Here is a 26,827-nt window from a genome sequence, read left to right on the forward strand (position 1 = left end):
CAATGACATTTTTGGCCCTCCGCATATTTATTTTCTTTGATCGCTGGATCGTGGCCTCCTGGCGCTCGTTTTTTCCCTTTCATAAATTCCTCGATACTCTAATTCCTTATTTCTTAATCGCCATCTGCATCCCACATATCCTTCGATCTCCTCTCTTATACTCTACCCGCCTTTGATACAACGTCTCTCCACTGGATGGTCATTTCCTAACCGACTCCTGACTGGGCCCCACACCTTCCCTTTCAAATACTAGACGCGACAGTCGATAATATCCCAAATATCGGAGGACCTCACTATGTCGCTCCTGGGGACAATTAACCCCAATGTCGTCGAGTCGACCACCGAATCGGTGACCGTCTCGCGCGAGATGCTTCGCCACGACCCGGCTGCCAGCGTGAGCACCGACGAAACCGCGCTGGAAAAGTCCAATGAAATTGGCGACGAAGAGGCTGTTGAAGCCGAGGTCACTCGTCTCGCTCGGCACCTGACCCGTGAATCTACTCGCTTTGTCGATGGCGAAAACACTTTCCTCGATGCGAAAGAGGACTCCGCACTGAACCCGCACAGCCCTAACTTCAAAGCCCGCGATTGGATGAAGAACCTGCTGGCTATCACCTCTCGTGACCCCGAACGCTATCCTCAACGCCAGGCCGGTGTTTCTTTCCGCAACCTCAGTGTCCACGGCTACGGTAGCCCTACGGACTACCAGAAGGATGTGTTCAACTCTGTTCTGCAAATTGGCGGTCTGTTCCGCATGATGACCGGCTCCGGCAAGCAGAAGATTCAAATTCTACGTGATTTCGATGGACTGGTGAAGAGTGGCGAGATGCTTGTCGTCCTGGGTCGTCCTGGTTCCGGTTGCTCGACTCTCTTGAAGACGCTGGCCGGCGAGATGAATGGTATTCACAAAGACGACAAGTCCACAATGAACTACCAGGGTATTTCCGACAAGAAGATGAAGAACCAATTCCGTGGTGAAGCTATCTACACTGCCGAGACCGATGTGCACTTCCCTCAGCTGTCCGTGGGCGACACTCTGAAATTCGCCGCTCTGGCGCGTACCCCCCGCAACCGTCTGCCGGACGTCACTCGCGAGCAGCACGCCGAGCACATGCGTGACGTCGTTATGGCCATGCTGGGTCTCTCGCACACTATTAACACCCGTGTTGGAAACGACTTTGTGCGTGGTGTCTCCGGTGGTGAGCGCAAACGGGTCTCGATCGCCGAGGCAACTCTTTGCGGAAGCCCCCTGCAATGCTGGGACAACAGTACCCGTGGTCTGGACAGTGCCAACGCCCTGGAGTTCTGCAAGACCCTGAACTTGATGTCTAAGTACTCCGGTACTACCTGTGCCGTTGCTATCTACCAGGCTTCTCAAAGCGCCTACGATGTCTTCGACAAAGTCACCGTTTTGTACGAAGGCCGACAGATCTACTTCGGCCACACCGGCGATGCTAAAGAGTTCTTCACCAACATGGGCTTCGAATGCCCCGAGCGTCAAACTACCGCCGACTTCCTGACTTCGCTCACTAGCCCCTCGGAGCGCATTGTTAAGAAGGGCTACGAGGACCGCGTTCCTCGTACTCCTGACGAGTTTGCTGAGGCTTGGAAGACTAGCGAAGCATACAAGCAATTGATGAGGGAGATTGAGGAGTACGACCAGACCTACCCCATTGGTGGTGAGTCGCTGCAGAAGTTCATCGATTCTCGCCGAGCTATGCAGGCCAAGAGCCAGCATGTCCGCTCTCCCTATACACTCTCCGTCATGCAGCAAATCAACCTCTGCATGGTTCGTGGCTTCCAACGTCTCAAGGGCGATGCCAGCTTGACCCTGTCCCAACTCATCGGTAACTTCATTATGGCTCTTATCATTGGCTCCGTCTTCTTCAACCTTCAACCCACCACCGATAGTTTCTACTCTCGCGGTGCTCTTCTTTTCTTTGCTGTCCTCCTTAACGCCTTCTCCAGTGCACTTGAGGTATGCTGCAGTTTATTCCCATACAGTCTGAATAGTGTCGCTAACAAAACCACAGATTCTGACCCTTTACGCGCAACGACCCATTGTTGAAAAGCAAGCACGCTACGCTATGTACCATCCCTTCACCGAAGCCGTCGCTTCGATGCTGTGCGATATGCCATACAAACTGCTCAATACGGTGACGTTTAACGTGACGCTCTACTTCATGACCAATCTCCGCCGCACTCCTGGCGCCTTCTTCACCTTCCTGCTCTTCTCTCTCGTGACTACCTTGACTATGTCCATGATCTTCCGCACTATCGCTGCCTCTTCGCGAACCCTCTCCCAGGCTCTGGTCCCTGCGGCTATCCTGATTCTGGGTCTGGTTATCTACACTGGCTTCACCATCCCGCCCACCAACATGCTTGGCTGGTCCCGATGGATGAACTATATTGATCCGATTGGATACGGTTTCGAGTCGCTCATGGTGAACGAGTTTCACAATCGTTGGTTCACGTGCAAGGATGAATCGTTTGTTCCTTTCTACGGACCTACACTTGCGAACAAGGTCTGTAACACCAAGGGTGCACGTGCTGGCCAGGGTGATGTTTTCGGTGACGACTATCTCCACGACAGCTTCCAGTACTACAACAGCCACAAGTGGCGCAACCTGGGTATCATGTTTGCTTTCATGATCTTCTTCATGGCTACCTACCTCATTGCAACTGAGTACATCTCCGAGTCCAAGTCCAAGGGCGAAGTTCTGCTTTTCCGCCGTGGACACGCTCCCAAGAACATGAAGTCCGAGGATGATATTGAGGGCACCCAACCTGTCAGCCCCGCTGAGAAGACCGATGAGACAAGCAGCCAGGAGGTCACTGCTGGTATTCAGCGTCAGACTGCTGTTTTCCACTGGCAGGACGTGTGCTACGACATTAAGATCAAGAACGAAGAACGCCGTATTCTGGATCACGTTGACGGTTGGGTCAAACCTGGTACCTGTACTGCTCTGATGGGTGTGTCTGGTGCCGGAAAGACCACACTGCTTGATGTGCTTGCTACTCGTGTCACTATGGGTGTCGTCTCTGGTGAGATGCTTGTTGACGGACGTCTCCGCGACCAGTCTTTCCAGCGTAAGACTGGTTACGTTCAGCAGCAGGATCTTCACTTGTACACCACCACCGTCCGTGAAGCTCTCCGCTTCAGTGCCCAGCTTCGCCAACCCGCCGATGTCCCCCGTCAAGAGAAGCTCGACTATGTTGAGGAGGTTATCAAGCTCCTTGGTATGGAAGCCTACGCTGATGCCATCGTCGGTGTTCCCGGTGAAGGTCTCAACGTCGAGCAGCGCAAGCGTCTCACTATCGGTGTTGAGTTGGCTGCCAAACCCCAGCTTCTTCTCTTCCTTGACGAGCCTACTTCCGGTCTTGACTCCCAGACTTCATGGTCAATTCTTGATCTCATCGACACCCTGACCAAGCACGGCCAGGCCATTCTCTGCACTATCCACCAGCCTTCGGCCATGCTTTTCCAGCGTTTCGATCGTCTTCTGTTTCTTGCCAGGGGTGGTAAGACCGTTTACTTCGGAGATATCGGCGAGAAGTCCTCCACTCTCTCAAGCTACTTCGAACGCAACGGTGCCCCTAAGCTGCCTGTTGAGGCCAACCCCGCTGAATGGATGCTGGAAGTTATTGGTGCTGCCCCTGGTTCTCACAGCGATATTGACTGGCCCGCCGTCTGGCGCGAGAGTCCTGAGCGCAAGGAGGTGCACAACCACCTGGCGCACTTGAAGTCGACACTGTCTCAGAAGTCTGTGGATGAGTCTTCCAGTGACCCTGCCAACTACAAGGAATTCGCCGCGCCCTTCTCCGTCCAACTCTGGGAGTGTCTGGTCCGTGTATTCAGTCAGTACTGGCGCACCCCGGTTTATATCTATTCTAAGGCCGCTCTTTGCATCCTCACTGCTCTCTACATCGGTTTCTCTTTCTTCCACTCGAAGAACAGCGCCCAAGGTCTCCAGAACCAGATGTTCAGTATTTTCATGCTGATGACTATCTTTGGTAACCTGGTCCAGCAAATCATGCCTCACTTCTGTACCCAGCGATCTCTCTACGAAGTCCGTGAGCGTCCCTCGAAGACCTACTCTTGGAAGGCCTTCATGACCGCCAACATCCTCGTCGAGCTTCCCTGGAACACTCTCATGGCCGTCTTCATCTTCGTCTGCTGGTACTACCCAATTGGACTATACCGTAACGCTGAGCCTAACGATGCAGTCCACGAGCGAGGCGCCCTGATGTTCCTCCTCATCTGGACCTTCCTTCTCTTTACCTCGACCTTCGCCCACATGATTATCGCAGGTATCGAACTCGCCGAGACAGGTGGTAACCTGGCCAACTTGCTCTTCTCCCTCTGCCTGATCTTCTGCGGTGTCCTCGCCACTCCCGAGAAGATGCCCGGCTTCTGGATCTTCATGTACCGTCTCTCGCCATTCACCTATCTCGTCTCTGCAATGCTTTCGACCGGTGTATCAGGTACAAAAGCCGAATGCAGTGCCGTCGAGTACCTCTCCATTCAGCCGCCCTCCGGCCAGACCTGCTTCCAATACATGGAACGATACATGTCCCAGTATGGCGGCTACCTCCAGAACGAGGAGGCCACTTCCAACTGCTCCTTCTGCTCCATCTCCAGCACCGATGCTTATCTTGCGCAGGTGGGCAGTTATTACAAGGATGCTTGGCGCAACTTTGGCTTCATGTGGGTGTACATTATTTTCAACATTGCCGCTGCGGTAGGCATTTACTGGCTTGCTCGTGTGCCCAAGGGCAGCCGGAGCAAGAACTAATTGAGGGCACTTCTCCTCGGCCTTAATATTGTATATTTGTGAATATTCTCTTCTTCTTTTTCTTGCACATCTTCTGGACTTTTGGAGCTCTCTACAATTCGGACCTCTCCCAGACATAGATTTTTATACTCTTTTCCTGCGTTGAGCAAAAAGAACGTTACCTAGACTAGAGTCTGAATACATCAATACAAGCAATTGTGAATACCTTGATTTCCCCAACTATCGACTACGTTGAATAACAGTTCATTGATAGGAATAGATAGATTGACTGATCTCGAGATATAAAAATATAGACATTACTAAGACCCCAGCGCCAATGCAAAAGATACACTGAATAAGATAGAAGAAGCGAGGTGGAAAAAGGCAGGAAATTCGCAAGGACAAGAAAAAATCTACCACGTAAAAGCCTCCTCCACAAAATCCACCACAGCCCCCTTGCCAATTCTATCCCTTGTCGCAGCTCTAACTTCATCCGCAAAGGCACCGGGCCCACACACTGAAACAAGCGTCGCACCGACTCGCACCGGGAGAATCTCGTCTAGCACAACATCCGGCCGACACCGACCAGAATGCATCTGGACCGTCGAAGAGGGGGAGACGATGTCTGCTGCACGTCGTGGCTTTGAAACGAATAGTTTGACGACGAGGATCTCGCGGCGCTGCGGGAGACGCAGGATCTCGTCCATCCATTGGCTTACCCAGGCGAGGTGGTCGGTTGATCGGACGGACCAGATCAAGTAAACGCGGCGGGTTGCAGCGCAGGACGTCGAGGCGCGGAGTACCAGGTCGCGGGTGTATTGGAGGTGGTGGGTGATGCCTGCACCGGCAGAGAAAAGGACTGCTGTGCCGTAGCTGGCTGCATTTGCCGGATGTGAGCCGTATGGTCCTTCGATGTAGCCGGGTAGCTGAAGGGTCTTGAGAGGGCTTGCGTTGGCCATGTTGTAGAGACGGCGGGTCATGCCTTGCTGGGCGCCGATTATGAGGGAGACTTGGGTTGGGTTGTGGGCGGGTTCGAGGTAGGCGTCCAGGTCGAATGATTGTTTTTCTAGTGTCGAGGGGCTTATGGGTGGGGATGACTTGGTCTTGGTGTCTTGAATGTGCTTCGCCATGGCGGTCGAGGGGCTGCTCTTGCTGCTGGATTCGGACCAAGCGATGGAGAATGGATGTGACATCCACCAGGACACACTGGGGATGTAGGCGTAGACATGGCAACCTGGCTTGATATCGACGCGCTTGGGGAGGTGGAAGGTTACTCGGCATGCTTCACCCGAGAGAGCTTGAACAGTCATATTTGTCGAGCCGTGTTTGGGCGAGAAGTTGAGGTAAACTAGACGGAACAGGCGGAGGCTTCGCTCGACCAGCCAGATGACCGCGATGACATGAGCCCAGCTTCGCTGGGGCAGGCTGTCTAGATTGAGGTGGGCGTATACACCGAGGAAGGCGAGCAAGGCGGCGAGTTGATGGAGATGAAGGAAGGTCTCGTAGAATGCATGGCGAATCGGTGACGGGGAGTGCAGACCGAGGAAGAGCATCGCCACTGTTCCCAGCAGGCCCCAGCTAAAGAATGGTGTATCTCTCAGACGCGCAAGCATGTCAGTCACGTCTTGCTCTGCGCATGCATTGACTGCCCAAGCAGCCGTGTGAACGAGGGATTCGATCACTACGATACGACCAAGCCATCGATGAAGGAGATTGTACGTATCAAAGCTAATACGTAAGATCGAGATCAGGGGGTTATTGCGAGCTGCGAGGAGAAACAGTGGCACCATATTAAGGACGGCCAGCGTCCCAGAGCGTCCACGGAGCTCCGCTATCAAAGCTGCTTTCTCGTTGACTGCGTAGTCCAAAAACAGGCAATACACCACCTGACTGGCGAAGTAGAGAGTGACCAAGATTGTCTGGAAACGGGATGGTAATGTGCCGATACCAATCGCTGAGGATAGCTGGATCTCCCTGTTGTGTCTCTTCCGACCCAGTGGAGCGTAGAGCAGATATTTCTTTGTGTTGGCCCACCATGTCGATCGCTCCTGGCTCCAGAAAGTCTGCTGCCTCCTGTTTGCCGTGAAAGAACTGGTCAGACGGAGAAATGCATGGCTGATTTGCGCTATCCGCCCACAGAAGACACCAAAAGCCAGTATCACGACCGAGGAGTAGATGATCCGAGTGATAATGACATCGCGGGGGACATCCACACCTCCTAGCCCCCGGGAGTATTCGTAAATGTATGTCGTATTTGTGCCATAGCCTCGCGCCGCGATGTGCGGTTGGGATGCAGCCATTGATTTGCCCCAGAGCCTGCTGAGGGACAAATGTCGGAAACAGCAACGGGATTGTGGCGGAACCGACGATATTCGTGATGATGTAGACTTGTGTTGGTGCAAAGCGAGCGCTGAAGGTCAGTTTTTGTAATGCATGAATGTTGATATGATGTCGGGTGGCTGGTTGCGGGGGGCTCGAAGGGAATGCGATCGAGCACTGTGACGTTGGGGCGGAAGAAAATGAGATCACGGTCGACCAAATGCCAATCGGAAAGACTTTGACTGGCAGTGAATGGACTTGAGGGAAACGGTTATTGGTCAAGACTCATGGTGTGTGTCCTTCTGTTCTGATGTGGTGGTAGTGAATGAAGCCCGAGGCCCAGTACGCCAGTGGGCTGCCTTGCTTGAGTCGGCGAGAGGCAAAAAGGGAAACCCCAAACAGTCGATTTTGTGGAATCTGGAAAGTATTCGGGGATCGTCAGGACACAGATCTCTCGTTGCACACTGCTCCTGCAGGCATCGTCTAGGCGCTCGGGAATGTAGCAAGGGAGGCAGATCCGGTCCGGCACGTTTTTTCTACCGAGGCAGAGAAAACGAGGAAGATGGCGAATGTGGACGAAGAGATTGGCGGATGGTCCAAACAAGTAACAGGAAAAGAAGATAAAAAGAAGAAAAAGGGTCTATGCGATCAACGCATGGCACGGTTCTAAGATCTATGGGAAGATGCAAGACAAGAGGAACCAGCCGGTGGACACGAAACGAACGGAAAAGACCTGCGACGAACACCCCAGTAAAAAAAGGAGTGTTCCCTGCAGTGGCCAGGAGAGAGTAATAAGAAGAAATTTAGTGGCCGATGTCAGTCGACACGCCATGTCCGAGGCAGGTCGACTTTGCAGCCACTGCTTGGCCTAGAGCTCATTTCTGGATGGATTGAGCGAGCGAGTCAGAGGCCGGCTGGGCCTATCGGGATGCCTCCTCCTGTCTCCAGCAAGCGCCGGTGTTTCCAGGGGCGCCAGAAACCGCAGGTACCGGTGTGATGATTGGCCGCATGGGGCTGGCAGCCAGGGCAGCTGAGGATCCTTGCAGATCTGCGACCGGTGAAGCGCCCAGGGACGAGCAGCGGTGCCATCTCAGCCTGAACCCACTTTTGCTGGCAGGGGGTCTGTGAGCTGGGATCGGATGGGCCTGTCAACATTGGCTTTGTCTTTGCGGTTTCACATTTGTCTATTAGAAACCGACCGACTCAACGCGGTGGGTGGAGATACCCCTGATGCCACATGGTGAAATTGAACAAGCCCTATCGTATGATTTCTTTGACCACACTGGCAGTAGTGCAGGTGCACAATGCCATAGTCATACCATTCTTAAGGGTCATCAATGGATGAATGGAAGTGAGGCAAGTCTCTAAAATGTGAAAGGCAAACGTTGAATGGTGGAAGGAATAAAGCGGAAAGGCATGTCTATTTCAGCCTGATTTCTCAGGCAGCAATTTTTTTCCATACTCCCATTATCTACCTGTGCCGGGGCCAACTGGGGGCATGCAATCTTCTCTATGTACATAATTCGTGCAAATGTTCAGATATGAGATATCGTAAACACATATCCTATCTTCGTACCTCGGTCCAATTTACCGGCCCATCCAGCCTCCATCCACGGTGATAACTTCGCCCGAGACATAGCTGCTGGCGCCGCTGGCCAAAAAAACCACCACTCCCTTGAAATCCTCCGGCCTGCCCCACCGACCGGCCGGAATACGCGCCATGATACCGGTGTTGCGGTTGGCGTCATTAATAAGGGCAACGTTCATATCGGTGTCAATGTAACCGGGCGCAATAGCATTGACATTGATGCCCTTGGAAATCCACTCGTTGGACAGGGCCTTGGTCAGTTGACCGATACCTCCCTTCGAGGCAGCATAGGCAGGGACGGTGATGCCACCCTGGAAAGTGAGCAGCGAGGCCACATTGATAATCGATCCCCGGCGGCCCGACGTGAATTCGGATTCATCGCGAGACAGCAGGTAGGCGCCGAACTCACGGCACAGCACGAACACCGAGGAAAGGTTGACTTCCAGAACCTACATCGGAGAATGTCCGAGTTAGCGCTGGATCTTTCCATGCCTGGTCCCTTTAACTAGGCTGCTTACCTCGTCCCAGTCCTCATCAGGGAATTGGTGACTGGGGTGTCTGCGCTGGATACCTGCGCAAGTAACGAGGATATCCGGCTTCAGTCCTTGGCTCGTCACTGCAGGAATGATCTCCTTGACCGACTTGCGGTCTGACAGTTCCGCGACATGGATGCAAGCCTTGCGACCCAGGCGACTGATAATCTCGTCTTTGGTGGCGGTGTTGGACTCGTCGCGCTGGACGAGAATGATATCGGCGCCGGCCTCGGCCAACGCGAAGGCCATCGCCTGGCCAATGCCCCGAGTGCCGCCGGTGATAAGGGCGGTGCGCCCGCTAAGGGAGAATAGAGAAGCCACAGATGCCATTGTGAGAGTGTTTGGAGAAAAGGAGAGAAACCGGACCTGCGTCCCTCCAAATAATAATAATATCGCGCATGACGACAGGGCAGTCCCCCCACGCGCGGGGTCACGCTGGATCGGGCAGCGCCCGTTGCCGAGTCCGTTGCCGTCGGCTATTGAGAGGAGCCGCAAAGAGAGGGGAGTTGAGGAGGGTGTGAATTAATCATACGATTGCTGTATTGTAGGATCGAAATACCCTAGATAAAAAAGAGGAATTCCTGATTCACTTACAATAAAACACACTTTGCTGTTCAAAAGAAAGATCATCAATTGTAGAGGATTGTAGACAATGAACCCGGATGTAGTCCCTTCCCCACAAACCCAAATCCCAACGTGGCGATGAGTAAGGACCTCTCCTCTCTCCTCCGCATTGCTTTTCTGTGGGTCACCATTCGGCCTTTGTTTTCTACCTCTTCTTGCCCGGCAATAATGTCATTGTAACCCATCACCGTCGCAAGGGGCCGAACGATATGGAGTCTCCGTCGCAAGTCGCGGCCTCTCAGCCTCAGCGGCCCGACCACGTCGTCAAGCGCGTTTCGCGGGCATGCCTGCACTGCAGACAGCGCAAATCCCGCTGTGACTTGTAAGCTCCCTTCCCTTTCAGCTTCCAATGCCCGATCTGCAAGCTGTGAGTTCCCGCTGATCCCGCGCATAGAGACACTAACGGCAGTAACCCGGGCAAGCCGCCTTGCCAGCGCTGTGTCCGTGAGCATCGCGAATGCATACTCGGCGGTTCAAACCGTGGTGGCCGGCGCATTCGCAAGAACAAGATCAAGAACTTTACCCCGACGACCAATCCATCGCCCAGCAAAGATTCGGAGGAAACCGCTAGCCCGAATAGCTCTGAAGCCCGCCGACCGCCATCTGCATCCTATCCTGGCCCGGTCGTCTTCCTGCCGCCTAACCCCCCAGCCACCTCCTCAGTTGCCGTCGAGGATGACGAGGGCTCGATTGATTCAGTTCCACGAAATCCATCTGATGCCTGGCAATGTCTGACCGGAATCGCCACCCAGGATACTGCCAGTGCCGTGCCAGAGGGCCGCGCCGAGCGCCTCCGGTCCGAGTCCGGGACATTTTCGACGTACAACGGTCTGCGCACCGGCGTTATTTCAGACTTCAATGCCTCGAATACTGCCAGTGGTATCCGAGCTTATAGACTAGTTCAATCTCGGTCTCTTGACCCGGCAACTGTTTGGCAGTTGGTCACACGATATGCGGAGAACTTCCATCCATTTCTCCCACTGGTCCCACGCAAGTACTTTGAGTGTTCCGCTCTCGATGACTTCGCAACCAACGAAAAACACCTGCTTACCGCCGTCCTCACTATTGCTTCCAAGGATCTGGTCGATAGACCGGAGATCCATGAGTACTGTTCGAAGTACATGCACGAGCTGATCTCGGGTATTGCCGCTGGAGCAGACTGCGACGTGGAAGCCGTTGAGGCTCTATTACTTCTAGCAGAATGGGAGCCACAGGGCCTACGGCCTCGTATTGAGCGTGTTGGACGCGGAGAGGAGGATCGAGCTGCGTGGATGCATGTCGGCCTCGCTCTCCGCTCGGGCTACTTCATCGGACTGGATCGAACGTCTTTCCGAGGAGACCCGTATGGCGACCAAGCTACTGAGGCTCGCCGACGACTAGCTTGGGCTAGCTGCTATGTCTCCGATCGCCTTATTTCGGTGCGAATTGGCCGGGCTTTTTGGTCTCGTGGCCCGGGCCCAATGACAGGCCTTGTCAGCCAGGATTTCCCATCACTACAGCCGGCCAAAGAGGGCGACGAAGATTACTCGAAAATTTTCCAAGCGATGTTGGATCTCACTCAGCTCTATGGAAATGTTCATGAAGTGTTGTACTCTGGAATGAGAACCAGCAATCAAATGATGTTGATGGGAGACTATGTTAAGTACGTCGATGACTTCCGACTTGCGATTCTCCGATGGAAATCTTTATGGGGTCCTCTTGAATGTGTGTTTATTCTTTCCATTTTCCTCCCGACGTCGAAACTAACAAATAAATAGGCTCGCCGCCAATGCGCGCAACACTGGATCTGTCCTACGAGTATCTACGACTCTATACGACCGCATTCGCCTTCCAGGCCGCAATCTCTCAGTCACTAGTCAAGCCGAAGAATGATGGAAGGTCGCACAGAGAGCAGCTGCGAAGTACCTTCAAAAATGTTGCGTCGATGCAGGATTCTCGGTTCATTTACGAGTCCGTCGACGCAGCAAAAGCCTATTTGACTATCCTCGTCGACTCAGTAGATCCAGAGCGATATTTGCACTTCATGCCTTTGCGCTTCTACTTGTGAGTTCTCATTTAAGCCAGTCCAAATTCAAGTGCTAATCCCATTCCAGGTATGGCATCTACTCGGCTGTGTTCCTCTACAAGGCTCGCTCATTCGGCATGATGGTCCCATCTGAAGAAGCGAAGGTTCAAGGCCTAGTTGCACGAACCACTGAAGTGCTACGACAGGCCAGCGCTGGCCACGATGACATCGGTTCACGTTATTCTCGCTTGCTAGAATTGCTTTGGAAGACCAAAACATCTACAGCAAATGCAACTGCCGAAACGCCTCGCAGTAATGATTTCGCGATGCAGACAGCTCTGTCTAACCCGGTGACAGACAACACCTACATGGACTTCAGCCCTGCCAACGATTTTTCCTGGCTGGACTTGGAAGCTGTGGGTGACTACGTCTCCGGCGATCAAATTTCGGGTGGTTTGCTCGGCTTAGATGCTTTCCAAGATCCTTATCAGTCCGGCCAAGACCGATCGCAGGTGTGGCAGCCATCAACCTGGCTGGGAGATATGAGCAGCAATCTTCTGTTCTAGTGTCTTGTTGGATTTTGCTGAGCCGAGTCACACTCAAAAGCCGATCTGCGCCCCCATGCGGCAAATGCTGCGGGGCTGCGGAGCTCCTCCCGGAGATCACCCCGACCACCGAGGGGTAACCGAGGCCTCGCTGCGAACCTCCACAAGCTCAAAGCTCCTCTACATTCTTGAATTACAAAGTGTCATCTCTCTCTATCTACAATCTGCCTTTGTCGACTCCCTACGCAATGTCCCTCAACGAGATCCAAGGCAAACTTGCCCTCATCACCGGCGCATCGGGCGGGTAAGCTTAATTCCATAGCTCCGAGGGGAGTTATTGCAATTTTCAGTGTGAGCATGCGCTAACGCGACTGAATTACGATCAGAATCGGCTCAGCATGCGCTCACCAGCTCGCCCAAAAGGGTGTTCACCTGGCGTTGACATATGCCAACAACTTGGAACCGTTGAACGCACTCGTCATCGATCTCCGCACCAAGTACGCGGAGAACAAACTCCGCATCTCAATTCACCAGGTCGACGTAGGAAATGCCGATCAGATCGAGGCCATGTTCCAGCAAATCGATACTCAGCACGGCCACCGACCAGACATTCTGGTCTCGAACGCCGGTTATGGGAAACGGTTCCCCAATGTATGGGACATTACCCTGGAGGAATTTGATTACACGCTAAATATCAACCTTCGCGCTTCGTTCATCCTGGTGAAAGGTGTTGTTGAGCATATGAAGAGTCAGCAATGGGGACGCATTATTTTCATGTCCTCGATTGCTGCCTACGGTGGTGGAATCAATGGATGCCGTAAGTTCTTGACACCAATGGTGCTCTAGGCATCTTATCTCTGACATCCTCTAATTCTTTTTCTAGACTACGCAGCTTCCAAGGGCGGTCTCACCGGCATGATGAAAAACCTCTCCACTCGCCTAGCCGAGTATAACATTAGCGTCAATGATGTCGCCCCTGCCATGATCGGTGACACAGGCATGATCCCCAACGCGGCGGCCATTCCTGAGGTTGCGGCAGGTATCCCGCTGCAACGTCTAGGCACACCCGAGGAGACGGCAAATGTCGTTACCATGTTGGCGACCACTGGATATATGACGGGCCAAAGTCTCCTGCTGGCAGGGGGCTGAAATGAAATGTTTCATACTGTAGGCTTATGTATCATGACTGAATGCAAATCAATTCTTGTCAATAATCAGGACGTGCCATAGGTGCTTTCCCTACAAATTTTCTTACAATAGTGTACTAGAAGCATTGTAAATAGGAAAATAGTGGTGCTGTATGCAAATCATGTTCATTCTATCATATGTACTGAATTTTCTCCGCACCGCTCATCATCACAATGGGTATTTTCAAGTCATCAACGTCATCACAAAACTCCTCGGTAATACAAAATACCCTCTACTCTACAGTCGCGCCGCCTGAGCCTTGCCTTCGATAATAACCTTGACCACAGGATGACCATCCTCATCAACACCCGCACCAGCAAGGTTGAAAGCGCGCGCACCATCTTCCAAGCTAACCCGGTGCGTCACGACCTTCTCCTCGGTGGCCGCCAGCTTTCCACTGGCCAGCAGCGCAATAGCAGCCGGGTAGGCATGGCCGTCGTAGCGGAAAGTACCAATGACATCCACCTCACGCAGCGCAGCTGCACCAACAGGCAGAGTTTGGATAGGGTTACCCATGCCAACCTGGACCAGCACACCACCCGGCGCGCTGGCATAGATACCAGCCTGCACGCATGCAGGCACGCCGGTGCAGTCATAAACGCGGCTGAAGCCAGTGACCTCAGATGCGTCAGCTGCGTTGGCGGCCTCGGTAAGAGTAGCCGCGACGCTCTGGGCATTCTTCAGGGCCCAGGCAGTCTGGTCTGCGTGCGGGGCATCCTTGGGAGGGGGCGGGTTGGCGGGATCACCGCGGGGGATGAGGGTCGTTTTGAGGCCGAGCGAGGCGGCGATTTTCAAACGGGCAGCGTCGATATCCGCTACAATGATGGTGGAGAAGTTCTCGGCAGCCGCCAGCGACGACGCGAGTAGGAGTCCAATGGCGCCAGCACCAAAGACAAGAGCCGCGGTGCCCTCGCCCGTTCCCTTTGCCAGGGCCACCTCGTCCTTGGTCGGGGGGCGCGATCGCCGGATCGCATGCAGACATACAGCCAGAGGCTCGACGAGCGCACCGCCTGCGTCGGAGACGTTGGATGGGAGGGCATAGCACAAGTCGGCGGGGTGGTTGGTGCGCTCCATGAGGGTACCGTCGAGGTGGGGGAACATCTTCGCGCTGCTGCGGAATTGCATGGCCTTGCAGATGTTGTAGCGGCCCTGCTTGCAGAGGGCGCACTTGCGGCAGGCCAGGCCGACTTCGAGGGCGACGCGATCGCCGACTTTGAGGGTGGTCACGTCGGGGCCAACGGCTGTGACGGTGCCGGCGGACTCGTGGCCCAGACACATGGGCTCGCGCACGACGAAGTCACCATTGCGGCCGTGGGAGTAGTAGTGGAGGTCGGAGCCACAGAGTCCTGTTGCTTGCACGGCGACCTGGACATCTGCGCCGGTTGGGGCGGAGACTGCGCGCTGTTCCTGGGGGGCTGTTAGATCGCTGTTATAGTTGGTTCAAGTGCTTTCAGGCTGCTTACCACGCGGAGATCCTTTGCGCCGTGGAGGACGAGTGCTGTTGCTGATGTCTCTGCCATTGTGTGAGGAGTATGTGAGGGATGTGAGGAGGAGAATGGCTGACGAGCCCAGTGGCAGTTAAACACAACTCGGCGTCTGAGCAGTTGTATCCCCCTCATTCCGCATTGCCGCCTCCCCCACACGGAGTTGGTCCGGCAACTGCCTGTTCGGGCAGTCTCAGTTGCCGACGTGGGGGTATCATCAACAGCTGTGCAGCGACAGAAAACCATGCACTATGCATCGTAGTAGCGAGCAAGAAATTCATTCTGACTATAGCGCTCAATTGAAGTCAAAAGGTTGAATAATTTGAATATTAATGAGCATAGCACGCTGTCTTAAGCGAGTAAATGCGCAGTAACCCCCTCGGAATTGTGCTCCCTCAGACTCCACTATCAAATCTGGTCCTCCCGCGGGGGCGTCGCAAACCGCGGAGCTCCGCCAGCTAATCGCACGTCCACCTGTCACAATGGGGGGCAACTCCCAATTTCTTCCCCTCTACCCCTCGATACCTTTTTCTCCTCTCAATCTTCTTCAATTTTCAATCGCATCTTCTTGATTGTTTCGCTAGCTCCTCTTGAGAAGTATCATCGTTTAGGTATGAGGAGCGCCATTCCACACTGACATCATGCGCCATGCTCATTGCTTCGCAGAATCTCCAACATGTCGTCCCAATCGGCTCTTCTCATCGGAGGCATCACACATGCGCGCAAAGAGTGGGAGAGCCTCTCGTCCATTCTAAATCTCAAGGTAGGCTGAACGTACCCGGCGATGAGGAGTTGTGCCGAAGTAGCTAACCCGCGCATAGGAATTCCCCAGCGGCACCCGTGAAGAATTCATTGCAAACTGCAAGGCAGGCCAGTACGACGACGTAGTCGCAATCTACCGCTCCAATACCTCTAATCAGGTACGTGTCGCTATATAGCCTAGTGTTAACTCCGTGCATATCCAGCTGACGAGACATCACTAGTACACCGGTCCCTTCAACGCCGAATTGATCGCAGTGCTGCCGCAGTCAGTCAAGTACATCTGCCACAACGGAGCGGGCTATGATAACATCGATGTTTCCGCTTGCTCGCAAAATAACATTGCCGTTTCAAGCACTCCAGTTGCGGTGAACAATGCCACCGCCGACGTGGGTATTTTCTTGATGATCGGTGCTCTGCGCCAGGCCTACGTGCCCCAGGCTGCTCTTCGGGCAGGTGAGTAATACTTTCCCTGATTGCAGCTCAAATTGCGCAAGCAGCTGAACGGTATGTCGTACCAGGAAAGTGGCACGGTGAGACGACTCTGGGTCATGACCCCAAGGGCAAGGTGCTCGGTATTCTCGGTATGGGTGGTATCGGACGGGTAAGAGCTAAAGTCCTATCCAGATACAACACAAATAGCTGACTCATCCGTTTGGTATAGGAAATGGCTACTCGTGCCAGGGGGTTCGGCATGAAGATTCAATACCACAACCGCTCGCGCCTGTCGCCAGAACTGGAGGATGGCGCGACCTACGTCTCGTTCGACGAACTTCTGGCCAACGCGGATGTTTTGAGCTTGAATCTTGCTCTGAATGCTTCCACCCGGCACATCATCGGCGCCACCGAATTTAGCAAGATGAAGGATGGTGTTGTTATTGTCAACACCGCACGTGGGGCTCTAATCAATGAGAAGGCGCTGGTAGCAGCGATCGATTCCGGCAAGGTATGTCATCCTCTTATTACCAAATAAGTCGTGTTGCGCTGACTGGAGCATGATAGGTCCGCTCCGCTGGTCTGGATGTCTATGAGAACGAGCCGGCAATCGAGCCAGGCCTGATCAACAACCCCCGAGTGATGTTGTTGCCACATATCGGCACCATGACCTACGAGACGCAGAAGGAGATGGAAATTCTGGTGCTGGATAACCTGAAACTGGCTGTCGAGAAGGGAGAGCTGATTACCCAAGTACCGGAGCAGAAGTGATGAGCGGAAGTAGGCAGCCTTGACAATAGAATAGATTATAATTAATGCATTGCATTTCAGTCATCTATAAGTGTTCATCTTAAATTCCACTTCATTGGTTCCATCCACCGTAGTTAAAGTGCCTTTCCGCCTCCGGCAGAAATGCGGCAAGACATGATGACTAATCAGATAGGTGCGACTCCCAGCGTACCTACCACATACGGCTAGCGTTAGGGCTCGCTTAGGGCCAGCGCGCCAAGAGCGAAAAAAACCGCACCAACCTTGGTGTTCAAGTGTTAGCGGCCGAAGACGAAAAGCGACAACATCAACCCGACACCGAGGACCATCGACTTCCCCTCGCCAACTCCTTCAAGATGGTGAGTCCTGCCCTTCCCCGTCTTCAGAGCCGTCAAAAATACTCTCGAGCGTCCATTCTCCTTGTCCAATCCATCTCGAATTTTCGAATTGATGGGCAAGCGATCTATCCGCCTGCGCCCGACTCGGCCATCACTACCGCCGCAGAAGACGACGATCATGATTGCTGACGACTGTTTCCCTACGCTCTACAGGTCCGTTACGCCGCCCAGGAGATCCCTAACGACAAGAGCGCCCGCTCGCGGGGCTCTTACCTCCGTGTCAGCTTCAAGAACACCCGTGAGACCGCTCAGGCCATCAACGGCATGAAGCTCGACAAGGCCCTCACCTACCTCGAGAACGTCACCAAGAAGTCCATGGCCATCCCCATGCGCCGCTATGCTGGCTCCACTGGTCGCACTGCTCAGGGTGAGTGGCCTTCGCAAAGTTTCTCTACATGCTGGATTTGGACGGACCGCAACGGTGTCAAGGAATTTTGGATATCAGGGAAGAGGAATCACAATCAACACCATGAAGACGGCCAATGTGTGGAAATGCTGGAATTTGATTGCTGGGACTGAGGAGGGTTTTCATATCCGATTGGGATGACACCGTTGGGGGCTCGAAATTTTCAGTGTGGGAATTACGATATTGAACGAGTCCACTGATAATTCTCCGTTTACAGGCAAGCAGTTCGGTGTCTCCAAGGCCCGCTGGCCCGTCAAGTCCGCCGAGTACCTCATCGACCTTCTGAAGAACGCCGAGGCCAACGCCGACACCAAGGGACTCGACACCGGTGCTCTGGTTGTCAAGCGCATCCAGGTTAACCAGGCTCCCAAGGGCCGCCGTCGCACTTACCGTGCCCACGGTCGTGTACGTTTCCCCATCGGGATTTTCTGCTTTGAAAGAATCGCTTCTAATCTCTGATACAGATCAACCCCTACATGACCAACCCCTGCCACATCGAGCTGATCCTCACCGAGGCCAATGAGGAGGTCGCCAAGGCCGCCCCCAAGGAGGTCGCTACCCGCCTGTCTTCCCGTCAGCGTGGCTCTCAGATCCGCCGTGCCCTGATTGAGGCTTAAGCGAGTCGTCGGGTTAAGGGGATGTGGTGCGCGTTAGGAATGAAAAAGGATTGCGGTGGAACGGGTTGGCCGGAGTTCTTGCGCATCTGTATGTTGGAACGGAAATGATACCGGATCATACAAGATTTTTAAGGTCATGGTACCAACAACTCTCGGAGGAGAACCAAATAAAAAGTTTAAACAGCGCGGCTCCGGAATGATGGACTTCGGTTTTCTGTAATACCCGGTCCGATCATGATACAAACGTGGTTTCTTCTCTGTTGTGATTTCTCTTGTGCCACTTGGTATTGCTTCTAAAGAGCTCTCGCATGAGTTGTGGTTGTCAGATGTCTTGTCCGGTAGTTACTTGCGTCGGCCAGGCCTGGAAGTCTGGAAACGTGCTGGAACAACGGTCATGCTCGTCTTTTAATTGCATACGTTTTACGATTCGCGAGGCTCAGTTCATGTAGATTGTAGCCAAGAACATACAACTGTTCGTAGCCATGGGCATATGACTGGGTTTAGACAGTCCAAACACTGAACAGCACTGATCTGACTCCAGGTGACTTTGGAATACCGATTCTATACGGTAGTACATGCAACTACTTCATTTGATATGAATATTGTCCTAATCATCGATAGCACCGCCACGCCAAGCACGATTAGCACGAGCGGGGATACGCGTGGCAGACGTGCGGGGCTGTAGATTGCATTCCAGTCCATCAACGCCCTACGCACGTTGCTGCTCGAACTTACACACCTACCTCCATCAATCCAAGAGCTATACAAGATGACGCATCTCACCGACTACCGTCTCCTCTGCTTCGATGTCTACGGGACATTGATCGACTGGGAAGGCGGAATTCTCGCCGCCCTCCAGCCCCTACTGGCAAACCAAGGCCAATTCACCCGCGAGCAACTGCTCACCATCTACCACGAGCTCGAAGCCGAGCAGCAACGGCTAACCCCCGACATGCCGTACTCGCAACTGCTCGCCACCGTTCACCCACTCCTTGCCGCACGCCTAGGTCTCCCCACGCCCAGCGAAGAAGCCAACAGTGCCTTTGGAGAATCAGTAGGCCATTGGCCCGCCTTCCCGGATACAGTCGAAGCCCTGAAAAGACTATCGAAGCAGTACAAGCTTGTCGTGCTGTCCAACGTGGACCGAGCCTCATTCGCCAAGTCCAACGCGGGCAGTCTCCAGGGATTCCCCTTTGATAAGATCATCACAGCCCAAGATATCGGCTCTTACAAGCCGGATGCGCGGAACTTTGAGTACATGAAGGGTGCGGTGCAGGAGGAGTTTGGTATTGCGCCTGGGCAGATACTTCAGACGGCTCAGAGCCAGTTTCATGATCATCAGCCGGCGCGGAGGGCGGGGATCAAGTCTGTGTGGATTGTGCGCCCTGGAGCCACGATGGGGAATCGGGAGGATCCGATCTTTGATTGGCGGTTTGATACTTTGGGTGAGATGGCTGATGCGTTGTAAGGGATTGCTGCCTTAGGTGACCTAGGCAAGAGTACTTGAGGGAGTACACTACACTAGTATATCCATTGTAGATGGTTTGTCTCGACTTAGAGGCGAAAATATGTGATATACAATGATTTTGAGAGTAATACTACAATTAATGTAGTAGCTTCGTGTAGTACATTAGTGTAATACCAGACTTGGTGTCATGATCAGGGGGAAGGTGGGTAATCTCTGTAATCAGGGCTGTTTTCATATACTATTCATACATAGCATCAGTCATCCATCAGCAAGCACGATGTCCTTGTGTATACATGGCTCATAGGTAATAATGTAGCGTTTGCTAGGTGTCATATTGCGATCGCTATGACCTCATCTAGAGAGATATATATAGTATAAGTGAGGGGGTCCAACTGAGGGTTTCCAGTCCACTCCGATGCAATATTGTCAACATCTAACACTGCCATAGTACTCTCACATCCTATCCCTAGACCGCACTGAGCATACCTCGTGATAGGAGGAACACTGCTGCCTGTGGACGACTGCCAGTGCTGCAAACTGCGCTCGGTCTTGGCGGGCTCAGCCACGCGTTGCTTTGAAGGTAGGCGCCATTACGATGTGAGCATACTATGTTAGGTACCAACTTGAAAGAAGCTCTATAATTTCAATTCAAAATTATTTCCAAACTTCCGGAAATCACCTAGAATACCTAGTTTTTTACCTAGGCATTCCTGTATAGATTTGTGCTGATCGCTGGTAGAAATACACGCGGAAAGAGCCTCATCTGGCTGACTCACGGAGTCGTGGATCGGCAGCACCTGAGCAGTACCTTCAAGTTGGAACATCCCACGGCTCGTGCGTGAGCGTGGCGGCGTGTCTACGTACCCCTACCCTGCACCACTCCCCCTTTTGTGCTGAATTTGCCACGCTCGGCTGCAAAAGCCGTCTTGCATGGACCCTGCGCGCTAACGCGAGGCTGCTAATAAACCCGGGGCCGGTCCCCGTCGCTTTCTGGCCCCCATCCGCACGCTGTGTGGCACTGTTTGCCCTTCTCCCCCCCAACTCTCCTCTCTCCTCAGACATTGGACGCCTGCGCCCGTCATGAAAAAGTTCCTGAACAAAAGCTTGGCCCGCCGCCCGAGTGAGTCGCAAATGCGCTCCCCCACCCCCAATACTTTGCTGACCGCTACAGCGGTGGGCTCCGGCTCCAGCTCGAGCAGCCCCGAACAGACAGATGAGTCGCCCGAAGGCATTTTGGTTCGGGAAATGGTGTGTACTGCGCGCCCTCACCCGCGTTGCCTTGCTCTAACCATGCGCCGTCCAGACAACCTTTTGCGAAGTGAGCAACAGCCCACAGAACCCGGTATGCCGACCTGCCTGCCCCTCTACAACCACCACCTGTGACACAGCCACTGATCGGAGCATTTCTGTGTATAGCAAGGAAATGAATTCGTTCACCTCCCTCTGATCGTCGAGAGCGCCGAATCGAGCCCCGCCGCCGCAAAGGAGGCCGCTGTGCGTATTCGCAAATACCTCTCCACTCCGAACCAGACGCCGAATCATGTCCAATACAATGCGATTATGTTGATGCGCATTCTCACCGACAACCCGGGCCACACCTTCACCAAGAACTTTGACAGCAAGTTCGTCACGGTGATCAAGGAGCTCCTGCGATATGGACGCGACTGGCATGTACAGCACTACCTACGCCAGTTTTTGACTGGACTGGAGACTGCCCGATCGATGGACGAGGATTTGCAGCCACTGCTGGCAATGTGGGCGAAGGAGAAAGTCAAGAGCGAGCGCAATGCGGTATGCAAAAGCACGGCTGATTGCGCCTGAGATGTCGGAGTTGCTAACAATCTGACTGATAGGTCAACCGATGGCCACAGCCCAACAGCTTCAACAGCCCAATGGCACCAATGCCCCCGCCTCGACCGCAGGCTCGTCCGCCACAGAACCAGCTCCCGGACCCCGGCGAGCTGGCCGCGCGCATCGAGGAGGCGAAAAACTCTGCGAAGCTCCTGACCCAATTCGTTCAAATCACGTCGCCCGCAGAGGTCGAAGGAAACGACCTGATCAAGGAATTTGTAGACCGATGCCAAACTTCGTCGCGCCTCCTCCAAGGCTACATCAACTGCACCAATCCGACCCCGGACGAGGATACTCTTCTTACTCTGATCGAGGCAAACGACGAAATCTCCGTCGCGATCTCCGGACAGCAGCGCGCCATGCTGAAGGCGCGCAAGGCTCGCGGCTCGACCACTCCCACGTCCTCCGAACTGAACAGTCCCTCCCCGCCAGCAAGCACCAACCGCCCTCTCCCATCGGATCCTCCGCAGCAGAGGTCACCAGATCAACCGTCCTCCCCGCTGATTGAATTGCCCAACACGGTGATGTCGGGTGCAGGTGGTCGCTCGAACACGAACGGACAGAGAGCCAATACCGAGCGGTATGAATATAACTCAGCCGACTTTGAAGTGCAGAACCCGTTTGCCGATGACTATGCCACGCATGAGTCGGACCATGAACGGAACCGAGCTCATGGTGCTTCTACGCAAGGCGACCGCGTGCGCTTTCAGGCTGCAGAGCAGGAGCGTTGATTGTACAGACAATCTATACTAACCTTGCACCAATGGTTGAAATGATACCCCTTCCCTCGTGGGACCCAACTCCTGATAGCTGATTCTTGCTGTGTCTTTCTTTGGCCTTGCTGTTTTGCATATATACTTCGTGATACCTCCAGCAGTAGTTGGTTCGCATACTTACTGAATTGACCTTATATTGCCAGTGTACCCAGTACACTTTACCGAACGAAATTTCCAAAGAACAAATCTGCACATGAAAAGATATTCACAACACTAAATTCTAGGCCTCTAAACACTGCGCCGACTCAAGCTAGACCGCTGTCTGGCTGGCCAGATACTCCTTGCTGAAAGAATAATCCGCATACCCAACCCTCGACTCAAGAGTGTAAAAAGTCTCCCTCTGGTACACATTGAGCTCCAGATCCTTCTCCATCCGATAAACGAGATCCGGATTCGAGATGAAATGCCGACCAAACATGACCATAATATCCTTACCGGGGAACTTCACATCCACCAACTCCCGCGCTTCCACCGGCTCATACCCACCAGCAACCAAAAGCGGACCATCCCAGAGATCATACGCGAAATCCAATCGGTCATGACCGTCTGCATCATGGGCGCCCGAGATCCGCGACTCCACGAGGTGGAGGTATGCGATCTTCGCCTCACTGGCCCGCTTGATCACATTCGTGAATTGGGGTATAGGATCCTGCATCCTCATACCCTGGAATTCACTCCAGGGACTCAGACGAAGTCCGACCCGCTCGCAACCGATGGCATTAACAACTGCACCCAGCACCTCGTCCAGAAGCCGAGATCTCTTCTCCACGCTCCCACCGTACTCGTCTTCGCGCTGGTTACTAACATCTTGAATAAATTGGTCCAGCAGGTACCCATTCGCACCATGAATCTCAACCCCATCGAACCCCGCGCGAATAGCATTCTCCGAAGCAACAACGAAATCCCGAACCGTCTGCTTGATTTCGTCGAGAGACATTGCCCTAGGCACCGGTGCGTCCCCCGACATAGGAATCGCACTGGGCCCGACAATCTCAATCCCTTCTTCCCTTGACACATCTGGATCCGCGGCCCGGCCCATAACGAATATCTGGCAGAAAATGAAACATCCCTTGCGATGGACCTCGTCGGTAATGGCTCGCCAAGCCGTGATTTGGTCTTCGCGCCAGATTCCGGGCGCGTGCGGGAATCCGCCGCAGGCTGCGGAGATGAAGGCTCCCTCGGTGATTATCAAAGTGCCTGGTACCGCCGCGCGTTGAATGTAGTATTCCTTCATCAGCTCTGTTGGGGTCCGATCTTTGGTTGCGCGGAAGCGGGTGAGGGGTGCCATTCCGATGCGGTGTTGGACTGTCATTCTGCCTATTTTGAGAGGCGTAAAGAGGTGGGATTGAGGCATTGAGAAGAGGTTTGATTGCTAGTTCCTCTGTTGAGAGATTATGAAAAAGTTGGTTGATTTTTGGCCTCGTGGGAGGTCTAGGTATTTATACCACTGCTCTCGGTGCTTGCTTATGGCTGCAATGGACTTCTCGACAATACTTCGGCCTCAAATAGACATGGTGCCATCATTTCTATCGGTTATTGGGCGTTCAACTTACTTCTCAAAAAGGAAATGAGATGGTTCCTGTTATGGGATGGTCAGTACACTATACCATTTATGGTTTGGGCTATGGTGATATAGCCAATCACCACCGGTAGGTGGATTGGTGAGGCTTCAGATCCGAACATTCCCTTACCCTCCGCAATGAAGGGCTGATTACAAATTGAGGATTGTATTGACTCGCTTGAAATAAACTAAATCGTTTCATGGTATTAATAATCGGGTTTGAATTTCCACACTCGTTCGCGTTTTGATTTGATTTGATTTGTCCTGGCTCGGCATGGCGAGAAAAGGAGGAAAATGTGCCATGAAAAGTGACTTTGATCCACCAATTCCTGTCGTGTAGATGATAGACCACAGTCCGGGAGTGACTGTTAGGCTAAGGTTTCCCTTCGGCTCTGAAATCCCTATCTTCTCAGTCCAACTTTTATTCTAGGCCAGGAGTTGTAGATAGAGAAGCAGAGGCTGACATGGCTGACATGGCTGACATGGCTGGCATGGCTGGCATTGAGTATTGTATAGAGTATGGTTGGTAGACAATAAGTGTTGCTCTTCGGATCGAGGACATATGGGGGAAGGGGATGTTCTTGCGGCTGTAAGGAAAGGCTGGGAGGTCATGTTTCACCCCGTGCCACGTGACAGCCACTTAAAAAAAATGGGTGAGCCAAATAAGGCTATGAGGTGTGAGATTGATTACAAATCCAAATTGTAGAGAATCGTAGAATCGGATGGATTTGAGTATGAGATAGTTTCAAAGATCGGATAAATGGAGACCTCGGATGAATAAAACTGAAAATCACAAGAAATTTGAGCTTAAAGCTCAGTTATACTGAATCTTGCCGATTGTGTAGGCTCACCTAGAGCAGTCTCTTCCCAAAACGTCTTTACTTGTATAAGAAATGCTTTATCTGACCAGATAAATTGCTTGAGAATTCCAAGGAGCTCTGGCCATGATATATACAGCCCTTTTCTGGATTTCGCATGCAAGATTTGTATGTAGCCTGATCGTATGGCTCCTGCGGGGGCAAAAGCCCCACCAATGTGCAAGAGCCAGGTCAACAAATCTGGCGAAGCATCGAATACAGAAGCTTTTGTTGCTTGCTGTAGCTCACAAAGTAGTTGTAGTGACAGGTGGGACTACTCACACGGAGGTTAGCATTGGATGATGGGATATAAGAAAATAAATCTCACGGGAATGGTCGAAGTCCGCCAGAGTTTGCAGCGCAGCATAGTCGAGCATAAATAAGCTGCTACATGGCAGCATTTCGATATGCATGAGTGGCCCGGTAGGCTTAACAGCCTTGACTGGATGGATGCGTGGTGGTTATCAATGTGTGCCATTGAGATTGCGTCTTCCCTACCAGGAACACCTGATTCCCGAATACATTGCAATGCAAAGACATCCTTAAGCACCTCACAAAAGCTCCGCCCCAGATACTGGGAATAGGTCTGGAACCCGGGCGGTAAAATGAAGAAATTCGGTGTGAAAGGGTCTCTTTTCCACTGAAGTTCGGAAAAGGTCGTGTGATCAACTACCCGGCAAGATCCTGTCATCACCGAGGCATTCAAATCTGACCTGTACGATTCATGAGAGTCTGCGTCAAGGGGCTGTGGGTCACAATTTATTTACCAGAAGATGGCGCGCTTGATGCTATCGCTTAAGTAGATGCCTTTCTTCCGACATAAATTCAAAATTTGGTGAACTGCGCCCATGTGGAGCTGTACATGGCTAGGCAGTCCAAGCTGAGCCTATATCTTTGAACTTTAGTTTTATCGTGTGCCTGGCAGACGAGCCTAATTTAGTATACGAACCTCTACACCAGCAAGTAGCACAATAGTCCCTAAAGTAGACTCTGAAATGGTACTTTCAGGGGAGTCCATCCTTTGACGAATGGATCTCAAAACCTCGTTTTGATACGCAAGAAATTCACTGTTGATACGGCCCGATGTCGTGCGCAATGAAAACGTAAGCATAATGGCGTTCAGGAGAGCGTGGTCGTCGATTTCATTTCGAATAATTTGGCGAAAGTTTGGGAGTACAAGCTCATCAAAAACACTGAAGACTGGCTCCATGGGTTGCCGAGAGCTCTCTGTATTGATATATCATGCAAGTCAGTTGACAGATAATGTTTTTTGAAAGTCCATATTGATCTCACGTCGACTTAACAAGGCTTGTAGCTTTGGTGATTCCAAAGCCAGCATTCGGAATGGATCTGACGGGCCTAACGAATCTGATGAAGAGAGTACTGGTATTTCGAGAGGACCTTGACCATCATCAGTTCCCAAATGGAAGATTCGAAAGTTTTGGCTCGAATTTTGCTGCAGTTTCCTTTTATTGCGAAGGCCGTGCCCTACAGCATGTGAACGAGCTTTGCACTTCAAAGCGGGATCATTAGAGCTTTGAGTTGAGACGAAATGAAAGTTTCCATCTGGTGTATACGTCAGTTCAAATACTAGTTAAGACCATATTCCTGAAGATGTGGGATACCTTGATGGGCCTCACTGTGTCCGGTCATGGAGATAGTAGTATTCAAACAGCAGAAATCCTGGTCGAAACTTAATTGTGCGCTGTGTCAGAAAGCTTGAGGTGTTTCAAATACGAGTAGCTCTTTCATTGCCTACCGTAAGGTGGGTTATGAGATGTTGAGGTTGATTACAAATCCGAACTGAGAGAACCCTGCAGCACCCACGCCACAACATGGCGGCCTCCACATGATCTGCCGAAAAATACAC

At 52.7% G+C, this 26,827-nt stretch overlaps 11 protein-coding genes across 11 annotated transcripts; 6 read left to right on the forward strand and 5 right to left on the reverse strand.

Moving 5' to 3' along the window:
- Positions 1 to 295: 295 nt before the first annotated feature.
- On the forward strand, positions 296 to 4,796 carry N7532_011731 (pleiotropic drug resistance family ABC transporter; the record flags this gene model as incomplete). The annotated part of the gene is made up of 2 exons (XM_056624222.1): positions 296 to 1,978; positions 2,034 to 4,796. The coding sequence occupies 2 exons, from the start codon at positions 296 to 298 to the stop codon at positions 4,794 to 4,796; spliced, it is 4,446 nt and encodes a 1,481-aa protein (XP_056469210.1).
- Positions 4,797 to 5,188: 392 nt separating this feature from the next.
- N7532_011732 (ferric reductase family protein) lies at positions 5,189 to 7,075 on the reverse strand (the record flags this gene model as incomplete). Its single annotated transcript, XM_056624223.1, has 1 exon — positions 5,189 to 7,075. The coding sequence occupies one exon, from the start codon at positions 7,073 to 7,075 to the stop codon at positions 5,189 to 5,191; it is 1,887 nt and encodes a 628-aa protein (XP_056469211.1).
- Positions 7,076 to 8,681: 1,606 nt separating this feature from the next.
- On the reverse strand, positions 8,682 to 9,545 carry N7532_011733 (putative 2-deoxy-D-gluconate 3-dehydrogenase; the record flags this gene model as incomplete). The annotated part of the gene is made up of 2 exons (XM_056624224.1): positions 8,682 to 9,131; positions 9,201 to 9,545. The coding sequence occupies 2 exons, from the start codon at positions 9,543 to 9,545 to the stop codon at positions 8,682 to 8,684; spliced, it is 795 nt and encodes a 264-aa protein (XP_056469212.1).
- Positions 9,546 to 10,048: 503 nt separating this feature from the next.
- Positions 10,049 to 12,410, forward strand: N7532_011734 (Zn(II)2Cys6 transcription factor; the record flags this gene model as incomplete). The annotated part of the gene is made up of 4 exons (XM_056624225.1): positions 10,049 to 10,161; positions 10,234 to 11,543; positions 11,597 to 11,882; positions 11,933 to 12,410. 4 exons carry the CDS (start codon positions 10,049 to 10,051, stop codon positions 12,408 to 12,410), a joined length of 2,187 nt encoding a protein of 728 aa, XP_056469213.1.
- Positions 12,411 to 12,637: 227 nt separating this feature from the next.
- On the forward strand, positions 12,638 to 13,538 carry N7532_011735 (SDR family NAD(P)-dependent oxidoreductase; the record flags this gene model as incomplete). Its single annotated transcript, XM_056624226.1, has 3 exons — positions 12,638 to 12,693; positions 12,776 to 13,206; positions 13,273 to 13,538. The coding sequence occupies 3 exons, from the start codon at positions 12,638 to 12,640 to the stop codon at positions 13,536 to 13,538; spliced, it is 753 nt and encodes a 250-aa protein (XP_056469214.1).
- Positions 13,539 to 13,814: 276 nt separating this feature from the next.
- On the reverse strand, positions 13,815 to 15,097 carry N7532_011736 (NAD(P)-dependent alcohol dehydrogenase; the record flags this gene model as incomplete). Its single annotated transcript, XM_056624227.1, has 2 exons — positions 13,815 to 14,984; positions 15,041 to 15,097. 2 exons carry the CDS (start codon positions 15,095 to 15,097, stop codon positions 13,815 to 13,817), a joined length of 1,227 nt encoding a protein of 408 aa, XP_056469215.1.
- Positions 15,098 to 15,737: 640 nt separating this feature from the next.
- Positions 15,738 to 18,444, forward strand: N7532_011737 (60S ribosomal uL22 domain-containing protein; the record flags this gene model as incomplete). Its single annotated transcript, XM_056624228.1, has 10 exons — positions 15,738 to 15,824; positions 15,883 to 15,981; positions 16,045 to 16,276; positions 16,342 to 16,424; positions 16,485 to 16,766; positions 16,823 to 17,008; positions 17,251 to 17,382; positions 17,575 to 17,788; positions 18,045 to 18,232; positions 18,292 to 18,444. The coding sequence occupies 10 exons, from the start codon at positions 15,738 to 15,740 to the stop codon at positions 18,442 to 18,444; spliced, it is 1,656 nt and encodes a 551-aa protein (XP_056469216.1).
- A 769-nt stretch (positions 18,445 to 19,213) lies between these two features.
- N7532_011738 (putative haloalkanoic acid dehalogenase) lies at positions 19,214 to 19,912 on the forward strand (the record flags this gene model as incomplete). The annotated part of the gene is made up of 1 exon (XM_056624229.1): positions 19,214 to 19,912. One exon carries the CDS (start codon positions 19,214 to 19,216, stop codon positions 19,910 to 19,912), a length of 699 nt encoding a protein of 232 aa, XP_056469217.1.
- Positions 19,913 to 20,992: 1,080 nt separating this feature from the next.
- On the forward strand, positions 20,993 to 22,494 carry N7532_011739 (VHS and GAT domain-containing protein; the record flags this gene model as incomplete). The annotated part of the gene is made up of 5 exons (XM_056624230.1): positions 20,993 to 21,032; positions 21,084 to 21,160; positions 21,216 to 21,254; positions 21,329 to 21,703; positions 21,766 to 22,494. 5 exons carry the CDS (start codon positions 20,993 to 20,995, stop codon positions 22,492 to 22,494), a joined length of 1,260 nt encoding a protein of 419 aa, XP_056469218.1.
- A 295-nt stretch (positions 22,495 to 22,789) lies between these two features.
- Positions 22,790 to 23,851, reverse strand: N7532_011740 (alkene reductase; the record flags this gene model as incomplete). The annotated part of the gene is made up of 1 exon (XM_056624231.1): positions 22,790 to 23,851. One exon carries the CDS (start codon positions 23,849 to 23,851, stop codon positions 22,790 to 22,792), a length of 1,062 nt encoding a protein of 353 aa, XP_056469219.1.
- Positions 23,852 to 24,907: 1,056 nt separating this feature from the next.
- On the reverse strand, positions 24,908 to 26,491 carry N7532_011741 (N-ethylmaleimide reductase; the record flags this gene model as incomplete). Its single annotated transcript, XM_056624232.1, has 5 exons — positions 24,908 to 25,231; positions 25,286 to 25,670; positions 25,725 to 25,843; positions 25,907 to 26,184; positions 26,251 to 26,491. Coding segments are annotated over 5 exons (1,347 nt in total), but the record flags the coding sequence as incomplete, so codon positions are not given.
- Between the last annotated feature and the right edge of the window lie 336 nt (positions 26,492 to 26,827).

The sequence above is a fragment of the Penicillium argentinense genome (genome assembly GCF_028826775.1).
Source record: "Penicillium argentinense strain IBT 30761 chromosome Unknown utg000011l_segment0_segment0, whole genome shotgun sequence".
Classification (NCBI taxonomy): Eukaryota; Fungi; Ascomycota; class Eurotiomycetes; order Eurotiales; family Aspergillaceae; genus Penicillium; species Penicillium argentinense.